This window comes from Priapulus caudatus, unplaced genomic scaffold (assembly GCF_000485595.1).
Source record: "Priapulus caudatus unplaced genomic scaffold, Priapulus_caudatus-5.0.1 Scaffold125, whole genome shotgun sequence".
Classification (NCBI taxonomy): Eukaryota; Metazoa; Priapulida; class Priapulimorpha; order Priapulimorphida; family Priapulidae; genus Priapulus; species Priapulus caudatus.
In genome coordinates, this window is record NW_014577186.1 from 498,923 (window position 1) to 526,204 (window position 27,282).

Consider the following 27,282-nt stretch of genomic DNA (forward strand, 5'->3'; position numbering starts at 1 on the left):
AAAAATAAAAAATATATTTCCACTTTTTCACAAAATATAAGTAATTCTGTTTACATTTTATGGTTAAATTGCTGCATTATACTTCCTATTTTACTATATTGTTCGATGTGAACATACACTCGTGACCCATACATCGCCCATAGCAAGCAATTAATGTTAGACAACATTAATTCAAATCGTCCAGGTTTTTTGGAATTTTTAACTAGTTGAGAAACAATCTTGTCAGGTAAGAATTTGACGATTTGTTTAGTCCCGTTAGTTCTTACTTTTAATGTAAAAAAATGGGCATTTTTTTTTACAAATTTTACCATAGAAAATTCGTGACGTAATCCCTTTAAAGTGATAGCAAAATAATAAATTTCTAACAATCATATGTAAAAATTACTAAAGTACAATCTTTAAATCAGATACCAGATAATTTTATTCTCCATAAATCAACAGATGTACATGTATACATGCAATGCAATGTAGTGAATGTTGCTTACAAAGCTTGTAAGTACACAATATACACTTTAAACGCTGTCCTAATACGAGTTCTATAGTAGGTCTACAACATCTGTAAATTTGAGAGAAGTGCTAGCTCCAAAGTTTCTATAGCAGAATCATTTACCTTCTACCAGACCGAATTTATATTACATAATGACACTACATCAAGATGCAGCATAGGGCAGAAAATCATTCACGTATACCATAAAGAAAAGTAAATTTCAGTGTAAGAGTATAATGCAGGATGGACACTGAGAACAATACTCCTCACAGCTCCATACAGAAAACAACAAAGCAACCACAAGCATTAAATACAACTTGTATGCATACACACGTTCACAAGCAATATACATTACCCAACTGCTCCACTTTTTGGACAATACCTTGGCCAAAAAAGCATGCATTTAAAGTAATCGTCTGTACACTACATCTTACCGCGCCTACTGCAATATACCTAGTCAATACGATTAAGATAAGTGCTGGTACATATAACAACTATCAAAATAGACCCTCAATGTGTTTAATGGTACTCAGCAACTCTGAGCATGTTAACAATTTTCTCCGTGATTGCCTAAAATATAGTAACACCAATTACATACGGCCTTTAAATAGCATTTGGTATGGGTTCCACATTTTACTATAGATATATATTATTCGCCATATGCTATATGTAATGGATACACGTGAACATAATCTTATACTGAGCATAATAACTGTTTGGTTTCATCTAATCGAAATAATAAACAAAAACATGAATACAAATATCTGAATATGACAAACCAAACCAACAAACTTAGTACTGAAGTTGGTGCCCGTGCAGCAAGAACCATACCTAAACATTTTTGTCTCATGGTCTTCAGACAGATTGTCTTGCATTGTATAGTTCATACAATTTTAACATTAATACAGACCTATATAATACAAGGCCATCTCGTCATGACCCTCACACACAACTCCGTACATAGCAAACATATCAGTTTTCACAATACAAGGTACCTATACTGTTATACTATTATTTGCATTTAAAAATATTTGACATGCAGGCACTCGGCAGATTTTATTGGCACTAATATAATAAAAAGATTTTTCTAATAACAAAATCCTAACGTAAATCGTATTTTAAATGTCAAAAGCACTCGGGACACTCAGATGAGATTCAAACTACTACTCGAGTGGCGTGTGTGTGCAACAAATGTACTTCCCCCTTGTGGTTGGGTTATAAATACTATGATATCCGAAGTATCATTATTGAGTCAGCTCAAACACATAGCGTTTTTTAGACAGGACCATACGTGATATGTGTGAGAGCTAGGTAATGATTGTTGCTGCAGCCATGAATTCTGCTCTGTAGTGTGCATGTTAAATTAGATTGTCACCAATGCCCCGAGTCACACCAGTTTCAAATAAATTATATGTGGTGAACATGTGCCCTCTATGAAGCACAGATGCACAACTATTCTACAAGCACTTCAGCCTATAACTCACTTCGGCAGAGGTGCTGTTCAAACAGTGACATCTAGCGATGATACTCCCTCCACACATTAAATACGAATCAGCCTGACAAAATGTGGTGTATATCATTGGGCGTTTTAAGCTGTTGAAGCATGCCGAGTTTTGCTCGAATGAAGTGTTTGAGAAGTGTTCATCAGTTCCAAAATACTGTGAACTATCTCATAATTGTCATAGGTATAAATATTGTAAGCAGCTTGAAACCTGCACATGCATGTATGCAGTAGCTGCAAGAATTGTATATTTTTCTTAACACTAGCAGTGCCATTTTTCTACACAACCATCTATCTTTCACCCATCTAAATTTTGACATTACCAAATCCAGGAAATCTCTATTACATCTTCACCGAAAACAAAGAAACCTTGGGGCTAGTACGTGGGACCCAATACAGTTTCAGCTTGGCATGGGAAAGAAGAAATAATACTGTACTTGGTCAATAGCAATAGTCAGTCCAAGCATGTAGGAGCTCGTGAAACTAGCGTTGCTCTTATGGGTGGTTGATAAGCTGCTCCCGTAGCACGCACACGTTTCAACTGCTTACTTTCCATTGATGATAGTATCGAGATGGGACTGGATGTTGGAGAAGGCATCTGCGCCTAAGTAATCCACTTGGCCGTGCTCCCATGCTTCCCTATCTGGCTCTCCAGAGTGTTGCGCAGACGACAAGCCCGTGTCCTCACTCAGATTAAGATGAGACAGCCCGCTTTCAACCGGTGCCTGTAGTAAAAGATGTGCACAACGTGTATGAATATGTAGCTGATGCGGTTGAGTTTGTGGTGTTACATTCATATTGCAGGTGGTTAAAGTGATTACGTCACGAATTTCTAGCACCATCAAGTAGTATATTTGTGTGTTATTTGTACAAAATAAAATGTATGAAAATACAATTAGTGTTTCTGTTTACTTTTCATGCTTATATACCTTCTTTATATGCCCTAACTTGCCGGTGAAAAACAGAGAGACGCCAGTATCTGAACAGTACTGGGGGAATAGTGTTAGACAACAGAAATTACCAAATCATCTAGATTTTTGCAAATTTAACCAACGTAAAAACATTTTTATCAGGTGAGAGTTTGAGGATATATTTAGTAACGTTAGTTCTTACTTTTAATGTAAAAAAATAGAATTTTTTTTATACAAATTTTACCATGGAAAATTCGTGACGTAGTCAATTTAAGTGCACATCTATACATGCATGTGTATATGCACTTTGCACGTGTCCGGCCCTGCTTGTGTTATTTGTCTAATATGTGGTTAACTCCACGTAAAACTATGGTCTGCTATACTCCTAACCTCCACCATAAAAAGGTACCCAGTTATCAAGCACAATTGAACAAATTTGTCATCTAGTCAAGTAGGAACAGGATGTAACATATAGTAGCTACCTCAATATGCTGTTCTGATGTCTGGATTTTCACGGTTTCATGCACCAAAGACAACACAAAACAGAAGTTAGTATGACAAATTAGGTGTTACGTGCAACAGTGAACAATTGCTTCTCATATGTTTCAAGAGACTATGACTGTAACACTAACATTATTAAAACTAAATCTAAATATGATGTTTGTATATAGCATGAACATCTAAACTGAAACAAGCAAGTACAGCAGCGTTAGTGTAAGCAGCATAAACTTGAGACGAGTCTGTGACAGTAAGAAAATAAAGCCAAAAACATTGGTGTATGTAATAGAACATTCAATGCATCATGCAAAAAAGCATCAAACCCAATAAATTCGTAGTATTTTCGTCATTGATATTAACAAAAACCTTTACCTTAGCAGCGATGCATACTTTGGAAAATTTCCAACAAAAATTCAAACATTAGTTTTTTTTAGTAAAATGATAACCTTGCCTGTATTGGGCTTTAGCTACTAGTTACATTCTTACACCAGTCAGGTCTGTATTTTCATAGATTTATGAAAGAAAGACAGTGCATAGGTGACACATGCAGTACTGTCGATAGTTTAACCAATTGATTAGTCTTAAATTATAGAAAAGAAAAAAATCCCTTTTTTATTGCAAAAGATTACAGAATGCTGTTACAAATTGGCAGCTTACTATATGTTTGTGATAGGATAGGATAGAATAGAATAAGATAGATAGATAGACAGACCGACAGATACACAGATAGATAAATAGATGGATAGCTAGATAGATGGATGGATGACCAGGATAGGATAGGATAGGATAAGATCAGAAATGTATAATAATAGAGGAGTATGACTCGGTCTAAACACAAGAAATTCAACATTTTCATGCCCTAATTTACCTATGATTTATTACGTGAAACCCAATAAAAATGAAATCGTAACTAGCATTGTACATCCAACTTGTCCTTACACTTTACTTTGTATCGATACCTCTTCTTATTATGTAGTTATAGCTTCGAACGTAAGACATGGTTTTAGTCATTGACATGGTCAATTGGTAATAGTTTCCTCGCAATTGTGCGAACAAGAGACAGCTCGCTCTGCGACTCCTGTTGGCAGGCTTCGGCAGAGATTTGCAACTCGCAAATTCTCGCGAGATCACATTGTAAAAACTTCAAAATGTCGACAAAACGAAAGCTTATTACGAATTATTTTATAATAACTGTATCAGTATGTCATACGACATCTGTTTATCTGCACACGCAGCCGTGGCACGGGCCAGCGGTCAGCGGCACGAGACAGAGCCAGCGGTCAGAGCCCCCTACTAATTTGCGAGTTGCAAATCCCTGCCGAACCCCGCCAACAGCGTTATCACCGCGAGTAGCTCTAGTAACTATAACCCGCGTACGGTTGCCGCTGGGCTATAGGACCAGCCATTAGGGATGCGCGGGACCAACTTACTCACACTTATTCGTGACTATAAAACGTCTGTGGTAGGCAATTAAAGGAATCGTTTACTCTAGGTTCTAGGGTTATTTTCAGTTAATTTAGGTTAAAATTACGCTACATAAAAAGTTTCATGGTTCAATCACCATTAGAAATATTAGTAAAAAATGTTTTAAAACTAACGACTAGTTTGATTACAACGACGGTGGCGCCACTCAAAACGCACGATCTGATAAGTTGTGTAATACCACTTTTCAGCCAAGGGCTACAGACCGAGGGTGTTTCTTATTTATTAATTTAAAAGCAAAAGGATTGTAATATCTTATAAACGACATATAGTTTCAGTAATATTATCGATAAATTTGTCCTAAAATGAACATCGTTCGGTTAAATAGCATTTAGGTGTAAATATAATTTCACCTTTGTGATTAGCCCTCGTTCTGTAACGTGCAAAATAAATTGGCAAATGTGCAACTTTTTCAGGGTGGCAGCACGGTCGCAAATGTCAATGGCGCCGTTCAAATTTCGTAGCGTTGATGTATAATTAATTGTAACAATTAAATTAGGTATCTGGTAACAAGTACGTGTGGGTATCGACAATTTGTTATACAGTAAGTACAGTACAGTTGTATGCAGTAAAATCCTAGAGTCTACTATCCCTTTAATGCCTCTTATCCGAAGTGAATATGTCTCAAGTTATATCAGCTACTAAAATTTAACCTCTAACTATCGTTGCAATGGTATACTTGCGGTATTTCTTGTGAACGAACATTCGATTTGCGAACTTCAAACGGCCATTTTTGGCAGCGCTGCAGCAGCGCCAACTATGTATTTCCGCACGTGGAGGGGTGGGCGGGTTTGGTGGAATGGTTGTGGACAAAAACATTGTTGTTGTCAAGTCACAAATTAAGCAATCAAAAAATATTGTAATATTAGTTTTGTCATGAAAGATGAACAAATTACTATTATTAATTTGTTACTTGACAACAACAATGTTTTTGTCCACAACCAACACAACCCGCCCACCCCTCCACGTGCGGAAATACATAGTTCCCGCTGACTGGCTGGAGTAAGTTGGTCCCGAGCATTCGTAATGGCTGATCCTATATAGCCCAGCGGCAACCGTACGCAGGCTATAGTCACTAGAGCTACACCGCGAGCTGCAGATTGTTTACTTGCATCGAACGGAAACGAGGGCAACTTGACTAGGTGAATGACTAAAACCATGTCTGACGTTCAAAGCTATAACTACATAACAATGAGAGGTATCGATACAAATTAAAGTGTGAGGGCAAGTTGGATGTACAACGCTAGTTCTGATGTCATGTTTATTGGGTTACGCGTGATAAAAATCATAGGTAAATTAAGGCATGGAAATGTTGAATTTCTTGTGTTTCGAGCGAGTCGTACCCCTCAATTATTATACACTCCTGATAGAATAGGATAGGATAGGATAGTGCATTACCCAAGCTCTACCATTTTGATATCCTACTTCTGCTAAGAAAGCAAGGAATGGGATTGTCTAGACAGTAATTTAAGTATTTTGAGAAGAACATGTTTCTTGTAGCTTTCCTTAGGTTTATTTAAAAATTTACTTTTACATTTTTTTTACTTTGCTTTTTAAATTAGCAAAGTTTGTTAATTTTCATTTGATGATTACATATCAATAATATTGGGCACTCACCACTCGACTGTCTTCAGAAATACATTGTTCAACCTACACATACAAAGATAGGTTACAAAAATGCAAGCAATGCAATCAGACATCACATGGAAACAGTTTGATTACAATCAAGCTGTTAATACATACACGTATGCAATAACATGAAGATTAACAACTGTGATAGATGTATGCACAACCCAAACATAACTCAAGCAGTTAATACATGTATGCAAATGCAGTTAGATTAATATCTGTAAGGGAGTACAATCTGGCAGCTAGGTTAGTTGCACATTGGCTATACGTAAATTATGAAACATTTCACGTGCACCAACTGCCGACAATGTACACATTCAGAAATCTAATGTAGTAATATCACTGTTCTAAAACTTTACGTAGCCAGCCCTCCGTTTTTAGAAAGTTAGAACCATGAGGCTATAAATCACACATGCGCTATCAATCGTAAACATTTAGCACAGGAATTTCAGCTTGTTGGCCATAACCCATGAGTACTTCACTTAGTCTGCAGCACGTGCCAACTATAATTTTACCCATCTGCACACCTAGAGTCCTAGACCTGCTCTGCTGAGCTTACTTTTCAGATGCCTCTTTTACGGTGCAGTCACTGCAATGATTCACTAGCAAGTAATTCCTCTGTGTACACAGATCATCCGGTTCATTCATTTCATGCAACAATTCGTGTGGCATAACATTAACAATACTTACGACCCAGGGATCCAGTTTTGGCTGTACGTGACAGGCAAACACGTTCCACCACTGCTGCAGAAGCTCCCCCGCATAAGCGCCATCTGAATGCTCTACGTTTTTGCTCTGGGCATTGAACCTGGAACACAAAGCATGTACAGCCACTGACCCACCAAACATCCTTATTGTTAACTCACAACTCACAAGAGCAATAAGCATACACTCATGCCATGCAAGCGTCAACAAACACGGCTTCATAATGAGAGGCGTGTGTGCTCTGTGCGCGGTGGAAAGCCCCTTTTGGAAGTAAAACGTTTGACACATTGTTTAGTTTAATTTAGGCCCTACATGTAAAGGTCATAGCCAAATGGGCCACCTCAGTAAAGCATGAAAGATATATAAATATATTACGTGGGACGGTTATAATTATTATGATACGGCAATATGTGATTTGTAGGTATGCCAGTAAATAACATTACTAATCTATGGATAAAACTGTTCTTAACTATCACTTCAGCAGATTTAATAGGTATTCTAATTAAAAGAAATTACAAGCTTCTAATAAAACAATGATAATGGATCGGGATCTAAATAAAGTCAATTGCCATGCAGCAACCACATAAATTCGTCTGCAAGCCGGTTTTAGGCACTGGTCACTGTACAACCTTGAACCATGAGCGGGAAACGAAACATTGTGGACAGTCGTTTCAAGCAGAGCAAGGAATTTCAGGAATCTTTAGGATCCTTTACAATTACTCACAACTGTCTACTAAAGCTGTGCACGTAGGCAGTCTCTACTGTACTCTGTGTCAACCTAGTTTTCCACTCGAGGTGAAGTTGTCATCAAACAATGCAGACGAAAAATGAAATAACTAAGGAATCAAGGAAACTACAACTTCTTCCACAACTTCTGTTCAGAAATGTGTGATTTAAATCTGATAGACAAGGAATATGCCGTCATTTAGCTATGAATCATACCGTTGGCATTCATAACTATCTTTATAACTAACATCGCAAACTTGAATGTTTAACGTAATACATCAAATAGCCCAGCTATTACCTATCCGTGGGAATTATACATTTCACTCTTGCTTTTGGATCTCTCAAAATTCTCAAATTCAGTAATCTTCCATTATTACAGATTCACTATTATAAACCATTGCAACTTAAAGGCTCACAATGCGCATCCAAACGCTAATTTCTCCAGTACTAGACTAGCAAATACTTCGTGTCATGCATAATCATACTACCTTATGGCAAAATAAACTCTAGTTCCTCCCATTTCACTGCGCGTTGTCTTATAAAAGGTATTTTGAAAATACCTCCAATGTTGTTGACAGTTTCCCCAATCTCCAAGCAACCGTGCAGCGGTGCCGCGGTACAGCGGTACGGGCGCAGCAAAGATAAAAACATGTGACGTCACGTCACCACTTCGATGTTATGTTGTTTGAAACAATTTAGCGTTGGCGCCTGATTACCTGATTTCGCACCTCTTTCTTGTTGGGAACGCGCAGTCAAATGGGAGGAACTAGAGTTTATTTTGTCATAAGGTAGTGTGATTATGCATGACACGAAGTATTTGCTAGTCTAGTACTGGAGAAATTAGCGTTTGGATGCGCATTGTGCGGCTTTAACTAAATGACATAGCAGATGTGCCACGGGGTACATTGCATGTGCACACAAGGGATGGGGCATGGCAAGCAATAACGTGACTGAGCACAGAAACAATAAAATATCACAAGCTCATCATTAAGGCCAGTTTTACCACGAATCCTATTAAACATTGTTACCAAGTGCAACATATCTGCCTCCTATACACATGCGATGCATTAATTACCTGCAAATTTTAAAAATATATTTTAGAATGCGTGACAGCTTGTGTCCATACCGTCCACGTGTAGAAGATCCATTTGTGTTGTACTCGCAGCAGTATAAATAGGAAATGAGACGACTAGCAGACTGATCCATACAAATGATAAAATAGTGCCCCATAACCACCAGCACAAATGCATATCGGCCTATCGTCGTCCAAAGCAAACTGACTAATTATAATAGTAGATGCAATGTTCGTTCATCAGTGTCTAGCAGGTGATGCAGCTATAAATATTCATTAGTACAACTTTCTCTCTGCTATAAGTTGTTCTCATTACTTGTGAATATAGCATAAGCGACATTTACAGTGAGATACACGCTAATCAAAATTTGCCAGCTGAGCATCTGAAACCACTCCTTAATTATAGCCATTATTCAAAATATTAATTACACAAGTATAATCCTCTCAAACACTGCAATTCATAAAAGGTATATCAAGTTAGTAAACATCATAAAAAATACCATGAGGAAATAGATTTGCCAGCATTCTGTTCGCTGACAGTATCAACAATGTTCAATATAGGATTTTTTCAGGTGATAACTGCATGTGTGCATAATACATGTAATCAGGATGTAATCTACTCACCTGTAGTGCCACGGTTTTCTGCTGCCAAGAAAATGCACAACTTTTACACCTTTCCCGAACCTATAAAAGCAAACATTCCATTGCAACCATGTTATATACACCTGTTTTAGACATGTACAGGGGTGTGAACATAACCCATGAGTTTCTCCATTTCCGTACTATGTCAGGCATCTACAGTGGATCTAAAATCGACAGTGACATGAGAACTTACTTGTTCTGAGATCACCATGAGGGTGGTGGCCACAGACCCAAACAAGTATGCATGCACATCACGCGCCAAGGTAGATGTTAGAGATGGACACGCACTAATGGCTATCACTGGCAGATATTTCATGGACTACACCCAGAGGAAGATAATGGAAGAAAACGAGTGATTGACTGCTGGATAGCAGTTTCAATACAGCAGTTTTTTATAAACCGTGAATGTGCCAGACAATGTTGAACAGAAATGTCTCTACTGGCCACATGTATTATAGGTGTCACACAGCCACTACTAACAATAATATGTGAAGCAATTAGCTTTCACAGTGTTCACATATCAAGAATATACAGATAGCCCACTGTAAAAGCATGTGACTATCGTAAATATGTTACAAGCCACAGCAATTGTACATCATTATGATTATTAGGTACCATTGGTTCCACTGATTGCAAACAGTAACGTGGCTCATTTTGGTGAAATCACTCTTTATGATTAATTTGCAACATTATACTTCCTATTTTGTCATTCTGTTTGATTTAAACAAACAGCTGCAATTTTGGTGTTCACAATAATAAATTGAAATTTTCCACCCTGTTGTCTTTACCACAGGTACTTGGGACAGAGTCAGTAAAAACTGAAAATAATATGAACGCACATTCACAAATAGGCCCTACTACCGTTCCTCTCAATTACAGTTCCACTGTTACATCACTGTATATCAACTTTCCTTCATAAAAACTAACGCCGAACGCTCCCGCACTCGCCGCTGCGAGTGTGCTGTGTCGCCATGATAATATATACATATAAAGAAGGTATAGGAAACTCCGTTTGCACGATTTTCGACGATCACTCCTCAATTCTTTCACATTTCACAAACTTTTAACGCCTCTACGACCTCCGTCTTGGGCTCGTTCTGCCCTCTATAGTCCACTGAACAAAACTATGTAACTACCGTGGCCGAGAAGTGCCACCTTGCTTTGTAATGTGACTTCAAACTCAGATGTCCCGCGGTTCGTGCCGATTCATCAGGATTGTAGACGATTCAGAAATCCGATCTACAAATTTGTGTACAATCCTGATGAATCGGCACGAACCGCGGGACTTCCGAGTTTGAAGTCACATTACAAAGCAAGGTGGCACTTCTCGGCCACGGTAGTTACATAGTTTTGTTCAGCGGACTATAGAGGGCAGAACGAGCCCAAGATGGAGGTCGTAGAGGCGTTAAGTTTGTGAAATGTAAAAGAATCGAGGAGTGATCGTGATCTAAAAACGCTGCTTAATAATCTAGTGCCACAAAGTAGCAAATCGATCTGGCCTGAACACATTAAAAATTTGTAGAAGCTAATCTAATTTGAACAACCTAGTGACATTCTCATCTTATCATGGTTACCATGCTTAGACAAATAGAAAAGTTTTGTTTTTTTAAATATTTTCATTACAAAAATAATCATCAAAACTAAAATACACTATGCTTTTCAATCACTAATACATTGCTGCTCTAATTAGATAAATGGATTTAGGTTAGTTGGTTCACTCATGCATGTTTTTTTATATTTCAGACTTAGCCAGCGTATTGATATTGGCTAATAAGCATTGCTATAGTTATCTAGTACAAATAGTATCTAATAGCTCATGACCTCAAGTACATAGCTCAAGGACTGACACTTGCTGGCAAAAAATCTATAAGTTATAACTGTAACAAGGCTTGCACCCAACATTACTGGAACACGGACAAAACGAACCCTGATGACACAGTTGTGCTCAAAACTAGTGAAAAATTATAACTGTGTACTAACAGGTTCCACATATCATAAGGAATCTTATCGAATCTTTCATACAACTCACTGTTTGTATGCTGGAAGATAGGTGTATGTGGAGCTTGCTGTCATGTTATAAATAAATGGCAAGTGCTTCTTAATATCTGCAGTTCCCCAGTCTCCGAAGAATGTGTTGAGCAATCCCTGGTCACCCCCTAGAACATGAAAAGTCGAAGGGCACAGAAACTATAGCAGCAGCACTGAAGTCATGAAGAGCATTTCACAAAAATGACCAAATGCTCTGCATGTGATTGAATGAGAAAACCAACAGGGAGCCATCAACAGTGTCAGAGTAGGTAAGGTTAGGTTTCCATCAGGAATCAGCCATCATAATCATCATCCAGAGTGTATCATCTGGCCCTTAATTCGTACCATTAAACATACAGCACTTAAGTGCATGCCGCTTCCAATGAATGGTTTTCATTCCAGTTACATTACATAATTTCATGAAACCACATATCATATGGTAACTAAAAGTATATTTAATTTGATTTAGCATATTTTATGCTGCTCAAATACTGCAATGCACCACTACTGGAACATATATTAACCTTGAAAATAGAACATAGCATAGATTTACCAATGCACAATTTTATAAGTGCAAGCACTTATTGACTGTTCTTTTAGAGAAAAATTACCAACAAAATATTCACATACCATCAAAACTGCCCTTCTCTATAGCATGCGCCACCAAATCGTGGAACGTGGCAAGGCTTGGCTGCATAACGAACACACCAGAATTGAAGCAGTCTGGCCATCCAATGTCCACAGCAGCAGACAGTTGTTCCCGCTCAAACAAGTCATCGATGTTGGCCAGTACCTACATTAACATTAGATGGCAGATTGAAAGTCTACACAACTTCCAAAAGTCAACAACTGGCAGTGGACAAGAAACACTCCCACTGGGAGGTTATTTCTAGCACTGGGCAGACAGCGTCGAGTCTCAACACTTTCTAGCTCGTGATTCAGGATCTCGGGTTTCCTAGAACATGGGTACAGCTATGACTTGCATGTCACACGAAATATACCCAGTTATTGCGTTGGTTTTTACTAGGATTTTACTATCCAGGCACAAGTTCAACAATTAATATATATACATATGTACCACTGTATGTACAACACAACTTGTTATTTTAATCTATATCAATACGCAAACAGTTAGCCCCCCTCTTTGAATTCTGTACAGAGAATTAATATCAGCAACTGGTCGGTACTGACTATATATCATTGTAATATGTTATAAAACGTGTGCCTGGTCACCAATACAGAGGCAAATAAGACTTCAAATTACAAAATGCATTAACTCATCATCTCACCAATGTGTCTGCATCCATAAACACACACTTGCTGTACTGCACCAGGGTCCACACATGCAGCTTGGTGAGGGTGACGCCTAGTTCCGGTCGCGTCATCATGGCCAGGTGGGCCTCATCTTTGCTATCCATCACGTCCACAGGGTGCACCATTGTGTACACCTGGCCCAAGTGCTCACTGATATCCAACACACCAATTAAACGATATAGCTATAAGTTGCTGACAACATTACACTGTAAATGAGATGCGTTACCTTCAACAAGAGTGCAGTGCTAATATTAGGGATTCCAAATTGAAATAGTCTCTATATGCGATAAGGAGATTGAAACTTGACGGTTATACAACAAACGATTGAATACTTTACCTACTTATCAATAAAAGAAATATACAAATGCATGCAAGCTATACTTACCGCATCCCCTGTGATACACCTGGTGTTATCATGACAACTAAGTCATGGGTGGTCCCTGCTATCCGCAGTGACTGCGCAAGAACCAGCGCACCGACCGCGTACGAGTCATTAGTTGCCAAGGTAACAAATGCTTCACCTATAACAGATTCAATTAGGATGAGAATAGGTTAACAACGATAGCATGTGAGCAATTTTACTGGGCTGATGCTAGTTTAACTGTTACACCTGTTATTTCAAATATTAACATGTTCTGTATGTTGTAAAAAGCAGGAATTCAATAATTTTATTATATTATCTAAGCATTTTTCCTTCATCTGTTATACCAACAGGGTTGAAAATGTTGCTACTGGTTCATACCCAGCCCTCGACACTAACGGTTGTCCGATTGCCTGGGACAAGTGAAAGTCTATGTCGGAGAAGTTATTCTCTCGCCTAGTTGCCCGATCGGACAACTGAAAAGTTCTAGTTGTTTAATATTCTTAACATCCTCTGAGCCAGGGCGCTATGGCACCACATTCTCACTTCAAACGTTTTCAAAGGTCCCTGAAAAAAACAGCCCGCGACACCCACTGTTACTATTGCAGATTTATTCAGAGCGGCAACGCGTACCTCCCTGGCCGGGGCGGCATTGATTTATGTACCGGGGTGGGGGTACGATTGTTCATAAGTCAGTTGGGGCATATTCATTACTGAATATGTAGGGGGTGGGCATCGCTGGGATGAGAGGACGACAGCAAAACTCTTTCCTGTGATTGAGGAAAAAGCTGCAATCGGTAATATGACACACAATGAGCATGCCAGCATGCAAACATAAACGTGTGAATTTCATTACGATTTTACTTGTGTATTTAAGTATAATTCATGTATATATATTATAAGTCTCACACCATATTTTGCATTGAAAAGTTGGTACAAACATTGGTACATTAACAAGATTTCTTAGCCTCGTCTATAAGTCGCACCCCCTGATTTTTTTTTATTGAAAGTTGTGACAATAAAAAGCGCGGTTTATACACAAGTAAATACGGTATATATACTGTAAGTGTAATACACACGCACACACGCACGCACGCACGCATGAAAACGCGCGTGCAGACACATGCCTAGAGGTATGTGCGAGCTAGCCTATATGCACACAGGGAATACTGGCAAAAAATATCAGGAGTGTATAATATATATATATATATCTACATCTATCTATATATGTTACATATATATATATATATATATATTTATATATCTATTTATATAATATAGATCTCTATATTATACACTCCTGATAATATAATATGCAGCTGAAGCCGCAACACGAGGACATTAACGGCTCATAGATTGCACAAGTAAATTTTGGACAAGTAAAAATTGCTTCAAGTTCTTGTTGCCCGACAGGACAACCAGATCTGAAAATAAGCGTCGAGGCCTGTATATAAAACTTGAACAAAATAAAAATAAATGGTTAATACAATGCCAGGCACTGAGTAGAGTAGGTAAATGCCTGCTTCCTGTATGGCTGTCTGCCCACTTGCCTGCATACTAATTCATACTTATTTGTGATTCTATGTTCTATGTGAAATGTGAAATGTTCTATGTGAAAGTATTTCAAACAGTCTTCCTGGCTATTCTTATATTCTCCCGATCATTACAATACTTACTGGTATTGCTTGCGAAACAGCAACTTTCTACAATAAGGCTTACATGCTTAAACTACTCATACATCGTTAATTTCACCAATGAACCACTAATGTACAGTACCTAATGAACCACTAATGTACAGCAATTAAACTTTTGTTTGTTGACTTCCTGTTGATGTATTTGCATGATGATGCCACATGTTTCTAATGAGACCATTGCCAAATATAAATTGCATAAAGTAACAGAGATTCTGTACCAATCTATAAGGACTTCCGTCACTGAATGAGATGCACTTGTTTGGTGGCCCCGAATATAAGGCAATAGTTGCGACATTGAAGAATGTGTGTGGCCTTGTTATTTGGTACTTTACGCACAACAACAGCATAAATCTCACAGTGACACTAAAGTAGCATTTAAAAATACGAATGTGGCTTATTTACATTCTAGTTTGCATACTCTCCCAACAAACAAATATATATGCAGAGAAGCGAGTTACTGTGTAAATATTACTCCACATAACGTAGTGTGGCAGGCACGCTTTTCCCTACGTAAACATCGGAACGCAAGGTTTGAATAAGGGAGGCAGTTTTTGTGTCGAGTCTCTTTGATAAAAATATTTTCAGGCACCAAATGCTTGCATATAACACTACTTGCTTAGATGCAATGATTGATTAAGGGAGAAAGCTGCTTTAAAGGATGGTTATCCTCATAGACTTTACCCAGCAGTATCTATCTACTGGCTAAAAGAATTCCTGGTCATTTTTACGCAAACAACAGTCTACTGTAGGTGACGGTACAGGGAGAAACTGTATTAAAATGGTTCAAATTTAGAGGGCCTAGCAGTTTTTAGATCCAGGACTCGTCGCTTTTAAAATCAGATATTAAATTATACGATTAATCTGATTTTTTACTGAAACTTATTATCAGATATAAAAGATGCTACAAAATAAGGTTGTGAACTTGACACGTTGCTTGCAGGCTCATGTTTTACATGTAAGTCAGTTAAATGTAGGTTGCAAAGTAAGTTACTTTCAATTTTTACCACACAGGCATATATCCTATAGGTCAAAGATACTTCACTGAGGCGTGTGCATTGCTCTGGGAGCATTCCAAAGCGGCTGGCCTGCATTACACCAGCAGGGTGGTGGCTGTATGCCGAGACACACAAATAGCGTTTCTAAATATACTACTGTTCATATCGTATGACCTTAAACTACAGTTTGCTATAGCGCTTTCCGAATACGTGTACTGAGGGGAATATTACAAGAACCAATTTAAATGCTTATCATGTCAACTAATAACAGTATGAAGCTACCCATAATTTGCATAAATGTTCATTTATCTCACCTAAACCTGACACCATCTAAATGAAAGATGATTGCTCATTCTGGAATATGACATCATAGCTAAACGTTACGGCACCACTGACCATTACCAATAATTAAAAAAATGGCAATATTAATTTGCTAAGCAGCCAACAAAGAATAATTTATGAGATACAAACACGTAGATACACTTCAGGACTAATAGCCATATTATATATGATAATTAATAGACCTGTACATAAAACACGCATATAGAGTGGTGTGAGCAGAATTTTTGAGGCATGTTTCATCGAAATATGTGAATAATCAAATAAAGGCATAAAACGGTCTGTGTCCAGTATATTAGAAGTAGGCATATCACCATGTATGTAGACATTATGAACAGAAGTGTAACAGACTTGCCTAAATCTGAAGTCACCTACAAATTCTACACTACTAGACTACTTCTATTCTACTTTTAGGTCAGCTAGCCCAGGGCAAACAAATTGAAGAGATGTACCCGATAGAACTATAAGTAGCTTTTATAGATTTTGATTACATCTAATACCACACAAAATACCATCTCAGAAATGAGAAACGTACAAAGACCAAAAATTACTACTTCGTTTATACTTGGAGTAATCATTCAGAATGATTACTCCAAGGTTTATACTACATCTCATCGGTATACAGGACCAATATGTTAAAAAATTCACAATGTGTTGTTTGTTTGCATATTATATGTGGCAGCATTTCTTGTACCACCTCTTGATGTGGCAACTAACGTTACCTGGCACAAGTCTTTTTTCGCAAAGTAAAAGTTATAGAAACCATAGGTATAGAAACATTGTGAACACATTTCTTTTGGAACGTATTTCCTCTGAAAATCAACTTGTTTTTGACTTCATAATGCATATATACTAGCATATTGAAATGGCTGCATATACCATTTTCACATTATGACATTTACTGCATTTACCCCCATGTTCCTACATGTAGTGTGTAGTAGTAGTGTACATGTATGTGTAGAATGTTCACACTAGGACTGTTGATATAAGTAAATGCCTACAAGCTTTATCATATCAATTGCTCAGGAAGTGCCAAACAACATGACATAAGATCAGTCTGCATCACATGGCTGCTTTAAAACTCATCAACGACGTGTTTTTAAACACGACTTTTGTTGTGCGTGCGTGCGTGCGTGCGTGCCTGCGTGCGTGCGTGCGTGTAGCGTGTGTGCGTGCATGCGTGCGTGCGTGCGTGCGTTTGTGTGTACGTGTGCGTGTGCGTGCGCATGTACTACATAGTTTCTACCTACGTAATTGTGTTTCTTTATGTATGGGTAAAAATTATCTAGTGTATTGTACAAAAACGCTATTAGTATTATATTACACACGTCTTAGCAGCAGGTATCCCAAAATATGCTGATTAGTTGCAGAAAATAGCTAAAACATCAAGGGTTTTTAAGAGATTTTGCATGCCAACAGTTACAATAAATTTGCTGAATATATGGGTTTTAAAATACAACGCTTTCAACCATAGAACCAAAAGCGCTAAGATGCACAGATCCACAGCTCCAAGATGCACGGATGATCATTTGACTACGTGACTTAGCTCATGTTAATTATAGGTCATAAGTAGCCCAAGGTTTTCGTAAATGAGTATGCACGAGCAAGCGCCATGTACAGAAATACAATCCTGCACAACCAGTGCATTGGCACGGCAACCAGTGGGCTTCTGAATTAGAAGCACTGGACTAGAGTCAACATGAATTTGCTCACCACCTCGGCAAGACTAACCAGAACACACGTACACATGCCGCACATGATGTGTATTTCGGAGCATGAAGCTGCTGACAACATGCTGCTAAAGTAGGACACTCACTATTCTGGGTTCACACATACATGTATGTACAGCAGCCTAACTGGAATTCCACACGAACCAGGCCATGCTACACACCACATGTTTGTCATAGACAACTTGGCAATTTTGAAAATTATGAACAATTTGTATTATTTCGTACATGTATACATAAAAATTGGCTAGCAATAAAATGACGACTAACCACTGTATACCCACGAAAGCCGTGTGATGATACATACTGAACACAAAAACGTGAAGGATAGAAGCTGACGTTGTATATTACAGATATACCAATCCCTTTACTTTCACTCAAACATAGCTGGCTATTCCTGGATATTTTAAGCTAACTAAGGATATCTATATAAGTTACAATACAGTACTCTCTCTACTATATATATATTCAGTATAAGTTAAACTGAACTGGAGTGCTGGTATAATGGAGACCTTCCAATTAAAAAACATTGAAACAAGCATAAGAAAAATTAAATACAATGAGCAGTGCTCGAAATAAGAAAAAAAATGTGGTTGTCCTGCAGACAACCCAGGCATCAAATCAGGTTGTCCGCAACAATTTCTGGTTGTCTCAAAAAAATATCCCCAAATCTCCTATTTTCAATCACATAATAATATGGTCAGAAAACACCCAAAAACACTGGTGTAGCCAGGATTTTTTAACAAGGGGGGCCAAAAACAGCGAACTGCGCAAAATAGTGGATGACTTAATATTTTAATGGCTCCTTCGCCTCCCTCTCCACACCCTACGGCTCCTCTACCTTCTCTGCAATCTTTGTTTTGGGTGCCATGCGAAAAGGCGACATTTTTGTTCATTGTTCTCTGCTCCCAAGATATGTAATTGTTCAGTGGCGGATCTAGGATTCCAAGGAGGGGTGAAAAACAAGCGGGGGGTATGGGGGTCCTCCCCCAGAAAATTTTGAAAATGTAGATCGCAGGAGATGGTATTTGTGGCACTTTTGAGTACATGTACAGCCTTCATTCTGACTACGACAATTCTCTTCTTTTTTTTTACTTTCGGATTAACATGAATTCCCACTGTTGTTTGTTTTGCATGGGAAAAGCCATCGGAAAATTCAAAATAATAATGGAATAAAAATACAAAAATGTAGGGGTGAACTTGCTGGTTTGCTGGTTCCAAATCGAGTTCACCTCTCATAAATCAGAAAACCTGACATATACCAGTGTTGGAAATAGCAGCTGGTATGCGTCGCTTTCCCACACCATAGATTAATGGCGGGCCGCCAGGCTATAAGTGCTCTTGGAGAACCCATGAGAAAAACATAAATAAAGTGCGTTTTTCGTCACATTTTTCTTTGTTGTTCACCGGACAATGTCTCAGACTAGTTAGGTTGTCCGGCGCAAATTCTGGTTGTCTCGGACAACCGGACAACGCTTATTTCGAGCACTGATGAGCCAAGTAACATTTGTGCACAAGACACGATAACTGCACTGAAAACACAAGAATGACTAGATATTAGAAGTGAAGTAAAGTGAGAATTACGAATCTGATATTGGTATTTGTTGTGATAATGCAGCACCACTTCCATTTTTTATGCATTCACAGATGCAGACATCAGTTATTGGAAGCAGGCTCGTCATAAGGAACCTGAGCTGAGGTTAACATCCACAAATCTCACACGAGTGCAAATTTCATTTCCTGATTACAAGGGGAAATAACATGTTGGTTTTCACAACCTAGACACCTTCCAGGAATCAGATGTACATACCGAGCTTTCCATTCATTACAATGTTACGGGAACCATGATTAGCATATTACAGTTATAGTATTTTTAAGCACTAAGCTTTAAGCTTTAAGCAGTAGCTTTTTGTGCATTTCTTGTAAAATGTAAGGGAAAAAGTGCCCTTCCTGTACCCCCTCCCACACACATACACACACAAACACACGCACGCACGCACGCACGCACGCACGCACGCACGCACGCACGCCCGCCCACACTTTTTTTTTCAAGGGGACTTTTTACAAATTCAGCATGGTGTCTACATGCTCGGGTGTGCTTGTGTGGAGTTACCTTTTATGTTGAATGTTTGTTTTGCTTAATTGGTACATATGTATTGCCTACAGATTTATATATGTGCAGAAAAAAAAAATCTATAAATTTTTTTTAGTCGGACCCCTTTTTGCGGGTCGGTCGGGTGAGGGCAAACAAACAATATTTTTATTATGCCCTGAATGCATGAAATTCAATGATGAAATCTATTAAAAAAACTAATATATATATAACTGTTGTGTGATGGCATTTTCCCTGGGACAAAAACAAAAAGATACAGACTCAAACAAGTATCACTGAGAAAATCAAAAAGCCAGTTGTGGTCTGCAATAAAATTCATTTCAGGGAAAACGTTTGAGATATAATCAGGAGATATATAATGGTGTGGACACACCACTTCTAACTGGGGCTTCCGCTTCAATTACTCTCCAAATAACCTACGAATAAATTAGGCATCCTATTTAATTTTTTCAGATGCAAACAGCCATAGGGCCAAAAATTTTATTTCAAATTCGAAGTGATTATTTCCCCGGCAAGCCGGACAACTAAGCCAATAAATCAAACTAGCTTCTCCGGCAAGCATGGCGGCCAGTATACGTCCCAGAGTAAAGGCAAACGTCCAAACCAGAAGTAAGGGTTAGGGTTACGGTTAGGGTTGCGGCGGCGGGACGGCGGCGGCGGCCCACAGGCGGAATACAGCGGCGGCGGGACACTTCGGTCTGCCGGAGAATTTAACTATGATTTTCAGCACTGCTTCTACAGCAAAGCCAGAAAACGTACACTTTACGTTTCTCCGGCGCCAGAGATCTAACAAGAACATTTGTTCTTAATTCTCCGGCGACCGGAGAACTAACGATGGTTTTCACCGCTGCTTCTCCGGCTGCCGGAGAAATAATACCAGGCTTTAAAATTAAGTGTAGCACGTAGAATCATTTTCTCCCAAACCAAAGCTTCAGCCTAATGCAATAATGTACATAGATTCCTTCTCAAAACAATACGATACGTGTGGCATTCCTCGACTATCCGAAACTATTATGAAAGGTATTATAGGTAATTGTGTCTAGTAGCCTATAAGCTATTGTGTGCAAAAATGTACCTATATTTGTAGATTTTGGGTGCAATAATATACAGCCCAACAAACAACACGATGTTTTTAAAATGAAATCACTGAATAAGATGGTTTTAATCAAAAATGGTGGCTTCTGTAAAAAATATACAGCCAAATTGTAAAACGAAAACGAAAATATGCGTTCAAATTAAGAATTCCATTTGGATTGTGAATATATAGTCAGATGCAAACCTGGCATAGCTACGTAAAACCATGTTATGTTACACTACAATGGCTTCATTCGCATCACTATAAAATGAAGACTATTCTACTAGGGTGACATAAGACTGAATTACGCTCATGTAAATACTAGTAGAGATTTACAAGTCTTTGATAAAAAGACCTAGGCTTTATATCAAAGACGTCAAAGACTCTCTCCGCTCCTCTACTTAGGCACTGAATTGTGAAACTGTCAACACACTGACTGACTTGCCACTGACTCTACAGTGCCAAAGTAAGAGTTTTTCCAACATTGTTCACTTGTAATAGTTTTAGGCCTATAGAGTATAGTATATATGTTATTTTTTTGATTCTGGGTTACGTTAGAGTCAGCGGGTTAGTGTCAGGGTTAGGGTAGGGCAAAAATCTGGGTGTAGCCACCAGCTAATATGTCATGAACATATGACATGTATACTCTCATGAACAGAATTAATTATTATTACTAATACTAATAATAGTAAATAGTACCGGTAATAATAATAATTATTACTTTTATTAGTAATTTCACGAGATGTTTTCGAGACGATGCATTTCGAGATATGTTCATGATACTACATAATTTTGTGTGGTAACATGCTTACCTAGATGCCTAGAATAGGTGTGTACGAAATATATAGAAAAATATTACCATTATCCTTATGCACTAAGAGTAATACTGCTACTACAAATTAAAGAGAGAAAATACCAACTGAAACACCGTCACCAACACCATTTATCATTTTATGTGGCGAAGACTGAAGTGCGCAGATTATTATTTCAAAGTTTCGTAGATTAGGACACCTTGGCATGTCGATAGAAATGATAAAAGCAGCTAATACTAAACGCTTTAAGCAGTAAAATGTTACATGTGCTATCTACATGTAATAACACCTACAATTATTAAAAATAGTATAGAACTACTCACCCTGTGAACATGCCATCTCTCCAGCTTTCTTGAGGCAAGTGAGCGGCTTAGTACGCCAGGCGGCGTTAATATCGGCAACCAGCTGCCAACATGGCTGGCATGTAGTTAGCGATTCGACATTTGAAAAAAATGTCATAACCGGTTACCTACACCGGTTACCGGCGAAACTCAAGACCTACTGAAAATGACTATATATGTAATAAAAATCAGAAAACAGAAATGCGATTTAAGTTAAATCACGCTGTGCACATGATGTGTACCGTCATGAAGATATGGCCGTATGAAATAATTATAGATACATACAAACACATCACATACACAAAAACATACAAACGCGTGTTTATATATGTCTATGGCATAATCTAGCGGCAAGTATAATGAATAGACTAGTGTAAGTCTGTTACGTACACTTTGAGGTTATTTGCTCCTGACACACGCACGCACACACACACACGCACGCACACACACACACACACACACACACACACACACACACACACACACACACACCGCGGCGCGCGCGGCACACGCACGCACGCACCAGCCATGCGCACACGCGCACGGACACACACACACACACACACCACACACACATACACAACAAGCACACCAGCAGCGCACACACCAAACAAACACAACACCACACACACACGTGGCGTGTGGCACGCACGGCGCAGGCGGCGATGGCAATCAAAGGGCAATGCCTCGATGGCAATGTAAAGCAGTGATAGGTATTGCTGATAGTCTACTGAACAATCGATAGTTTTCGATGGTGCGACGTTAAAACACAGTTTATTTAGTGCTAAATATATATCAGTGGGCGATCCTGCATAGGGCGGAGCCAGCGTAGGCCCCCGCCCCCGTTTGCAGGCACAGAAAAAAAACGTTAAAAAAATGCCTTTTTAGGGTAGCAGTGGTCTTCGGGGGTACGTCAGACTGAAAACGCCTCCTGCTTCTGTTGCTGCCATAACAAGGACCCCCCTTTGCAGAATGGATAAGGTGGTCAACATCTTCATCAGAAAGAAGCCTCGAAGGTTGCTATAGTATTGGCAAACCCCATGGGGGACGTTTAAGGCCAGGTCCCAAAGATACAATCATGACCTGAACATCTCAGTGGGCCTAAAATTAGTAGGGCCTAATTGTCACACTGACTTCTCAGCGCCTGACCTCGTGTACGCAATCGGAGATATCATCAACATGATCAAGTGGTTGTTTCCTTTTAGTGCCATTAAACATGTTAAAAGGACTTATCAGTTATGCTGGTGTTGGGCAATTCTTACCTGAGTTTTAATACATTATATTCGCACAGCCCGCCCCGCTATATACGCTCCTGTGCGTGCGTATGCACGTACACGTGCGTGTGTGCATGTGTGTGCACGTCCACGTTGGCGGTGTGTGCCATGTGTGTGCACGTCACGGCGTGTGTGCAATGTGTATGCACGTACACGTTCGTGCGTGCGCACCTACACGTGCGTGCGTGCGTGCGTAATGTGTGCACGAACACGTGCGTGCGTGTGAAGTACACCTCGCGTGTGAAGTCCCTGCGCGTGTACGCGTACGTGTACGCGTGCGTGCGGTGCACGTACATTGTGCGTGCGCGTACACGTGCGTGCGTGCGTGCGGTGTGCAGCGTACACGTGCGTACGTGTTCACGTACACAAAATACATATATATACGCTCCTGTGCGTGCGTATGCACGTACACGTGCGTGTGTGCATGTGTGTGCACGTCCACGTGCGTGTGTGCATGTGTGTGCACGTCCACGTGCGTGTGTGCATGTGTATGCACGTACACGTTCGTGCGTGCGCACCTACACGTGCGTGCGTGCGTGCGTGCGTATGTGTCACGAACACGTGCGTGGCGTGTGCTCGTACACGTGGCATGCGTGGCGTGCGTCGGCGTATGCGCACTGTACACGTGCGTGCGTGTGCACGTACACGTGCGTGCGTGCGTGCGTGTGCACGTACACGTGCGTGCGTGCGTGCGTGTTCACGTACACAGAATACATGTATGTACATCAGAAGTAGATGACTCGGTGAATCGGAGCCCCGGGAATAATGACCCGGTGCCCCTGCGACATCAACACAACCCCTTGGCCAAGTTAACTACAAAACTCGAAGGGGAACGTTTCTTCGTAGACAGCTCTCGACATTGTGATTAATTTACGTATGACCGACTACATTGTGACTACAAAACTGAGTATCCTGAATTGTACGAAGGGGGCGCTTCCAGAATATCCAGATCAGAGCCGTATATATAGACGTCTTTTGACTATGATGACTTCTGATCCAGAACAGAGCCAGAGATCAGTGGGTCAGAATATACTAATTAGACCAGCAACTTAGTTTAGTATCCCTATTTTCATAGTCAGAACAGAGCATATAAATCCACTGATTTATACTGATCAGTTGATTTATATGCTCTGGTCAGAATTATAAAACAACAAAACAGCCCCATCTACGGCCGCGTGTGGGACCTACTAAACCGCGAAAAGACGCAAAATAACGCGAAATGCCGCGAAATGACGCGAAATGACGGCCTCCTAAACCGCGAAATGACGCGAAATGACTCAAAATCATCATACATAAAATTAAATTAAATTAATTTTTTTATTAAATTAAAGTTATTAAATTATTTTAAATTAAATGAAAATGATAATTAATTTTAAATTAATTAATTAATGAACGCGATATGTCGAATGTCGCGAAATGACGCGAAATGACGCAAAATCGACGTGAAAATTAGCGAGCTAACGGCCTACCCCGCGAAATGTAATCAATTTCTGTAGATATTCTTATTAACACACACACACACACACACACAGGCCCACACACACACACACACACACAACACACACACACACACACACACACACACACACACACTGGCGTAGCTAAGGGGGGCACAAGGGGGCCATGCGACCCGTGGATGGCAAACAAAACAACAACAAAAATTTTCCTTGCCTCTCACGGCGTCTTCCGCACAGGACTGGCCACTAATTCCTGTTACTTCGCATTCTGCTGAACGAACAATTCTCCTACAATGAGCCATTGTCAAGTCTAACTTGCGTTCTAACAATGACGCCAACACGATTCTCTGCCTGCATTCTCCCTTTCGTGAACAGGATTAGTGAATGAACATTAAATGTCACGAAATCCTCTACCATGACGAGAGACTTGACTTGGATTTTGAGATTTCTGCAGGCAAGACAAAAACATGACTAAAAGACAGGAGATACTTCTCTTTGCTCAGATTTGTGTTGTTGCAAGTTGGCTTGATTGAATTTTAATGGTCTGAAGCTCTTAGTTGACAGAAGAAAATAAACTGAAATGCTTTGTGAAATAACTTTTGATATAATTCGAACTTCTAGACGGCCATTTGGCATCCACCTCGGTTTTTATTTCAAATCGATTCAACACGTATGTTAATAACTGTTCTCTATCAGGGGAGGCAAAAACACTTCTTTTCAATGGTAAATTTCCTTTTTATTTTAAATAGAGCGGTATTTTGGCAGCTACCTTTGTTTTTATTTGAAATCAAATTTCAATCATGTTTAGTTCTTCATCAGAGGAAAGCAAAAACATTTTTTAATACCGAACAAATGTTAAATGTGCTCTTTAACGCTATTGTATCTAAACGATGTAAATCTTTTTGTAATTTAAATAAATTGCATGTTTATTCAGTGGCAGTTCCAACACAATCTACCTGTTTTTTCCGTAGATTTTGATTATCGATTTCATTCATAATGCCTCTACTTTTTTCAAAAATAATTTAACTTTTAACTTTTTATATGAGGAACTCTGAAACAGTTTATGACGGACTAAACTGCCAACATTGCTATGGTACTCGCTAACAACACAAATCCAACTCCATTCAATAATTCCGTCAGTGCTTGAATGAGGACCATAGGCGTAAGCTAAGGGGGGGCACAAGAGCCAAATGCCCGCGCCTCCTTGATCGGAGAGCTACAAAATTAAGAGAGAAGGGCCTCTAATGGGATTGGTCTATACACTAATTACCTATACCTAATAATGAAATGCCATGCGCGACAAAATGCCATTTTTGAATGCACATATTTTCAAAAATTCCCCTCTGGTGGGAGGGGAAACACCCTCCCCGTTGAGAAATTGGCTTCAAATCGCTGTCTTTGGGTCGCTAACTCGTTTCTTCCTCCCTGAAAACACTGGCTTCGTACAGCATTTACTGGTCTAAGGCTAAGGGTCCACCAAACTGGTCGTGTGTACCTCCGAGGGGCCTTCCGGCGGCTCAGCAGCCGGGGCCATCGTCCCACGTTGATCGGATCGGAGTGGAAACAAATCAAAAGCGAAGGAGGGGGGTTATAAGGGATTAGCATATGCAGCTTTTCTGCATAATAAGTTAAACCCCTAATACTGAATTTTCAGTGTGCAGAAAAATGGCCAATTTCATGCACCAGAATTTTCCAAAAATCTCGCCTACGCGTGGAGGGGGATAGCCCCTCCCACACCCTAGCCGCCCATCGGTCGCTTCGCATCGCCTCGCACTTGGGCCCCCTGTTTCCAATTGCTGGCTACGCCACTGCAGACAATGGTGAATGTTTGCATAATCTTGCGTGATGTTAACCTCCGTTGATCTTGCGTCCTTGTAGTATTACTCTTAACTTAGGTGCGAGGAGAGAGATAGAGAGGGAGCAAGGGAGGAGAGATAGAGAGAGAGAGAGAGAGAGAGAGAGAGAGAGAGAGAGAGCGAGAAGAGAGAAGGTGGGAGGGAAGAGAGAGAGCAAGGAGAGAGAGAATAGAGATAGAGAGAGAGAGAGGAGCGATGAGGAGAGAGAAAGAGAGCGAGAGACGGAAGAGAGAGAGGGGTGGG

The 27,282-nt window shown here is 39.5% G+C and overlaps 1 protein-coding gene across 3 annotated transcripts; it reads right to left on the minus strand.

The window, feature by feature from the left end:
* Nucleotides 1–397: 397 nt before the first annotated feature.
* LOC106805725 (glycogenin-1-like) lies at nt 398–22,533 on the minus strand. 3 transcript variants are annotated; one of them, XM_014807426.1, is made up of 10 exons: nt 22,435–22,533; nt 13,381–13,516; nt 12,971–13,145; nt 12,312–12,474; nt 11,683–11,809; nt 9,636–9,695; nt 7,199–7,316; nt 6,497–6,529; nt 3,382–3,402; nt 398–2,713 (listed from the first exon to the last, which is right to left on the minus strand). In XM_014807426.1, exons 1-10 carry the CDS (start codon nt 22,448–22,450, stop codon nt 2,534–2,536), a joined length of 1,029 nt encoding a protein of 342 aa, XP_014662912.1. In that variant the 5' UTR covers nt 22,451–22,533; the 3' UTR covers nt 398–2,533. The 3 variants fall into 3 exon arrangements, with proteins under 3 accessions (XP_014662912.1, XP_014662913.1, XP_014662914.1); XM_014807427.1 differs by lacking the exon at nt 3,382–3,402; XM_014807428.1 differs by lacking the exons at nt 3,382–3,402; nt 6,497–6,529.
* Between the last annotated feature and the right edge of the window lie 4,749 nt (nt 22,534–27,282).

Bases quoted from the DNA above. Each gene is read 5' to 3' on its own strand.
- LOC106805725 (XM_014807426.1), bottom strand. The intron at 9,696-11,682 runs GTGAGTTGTATG...TTGCTTTTATAG, and splicing joins TATCTTCCAGCATACAAACA to GTTCGGGAAAGGTGTAAAAG. The intron at 6,530-7,198 runs GTAAGTATTGTT...TTGTATGTGTAG, and splicing joins CAAAACTGGATCCCTGGGTC to GTTGAACAATGTATTTCTGA.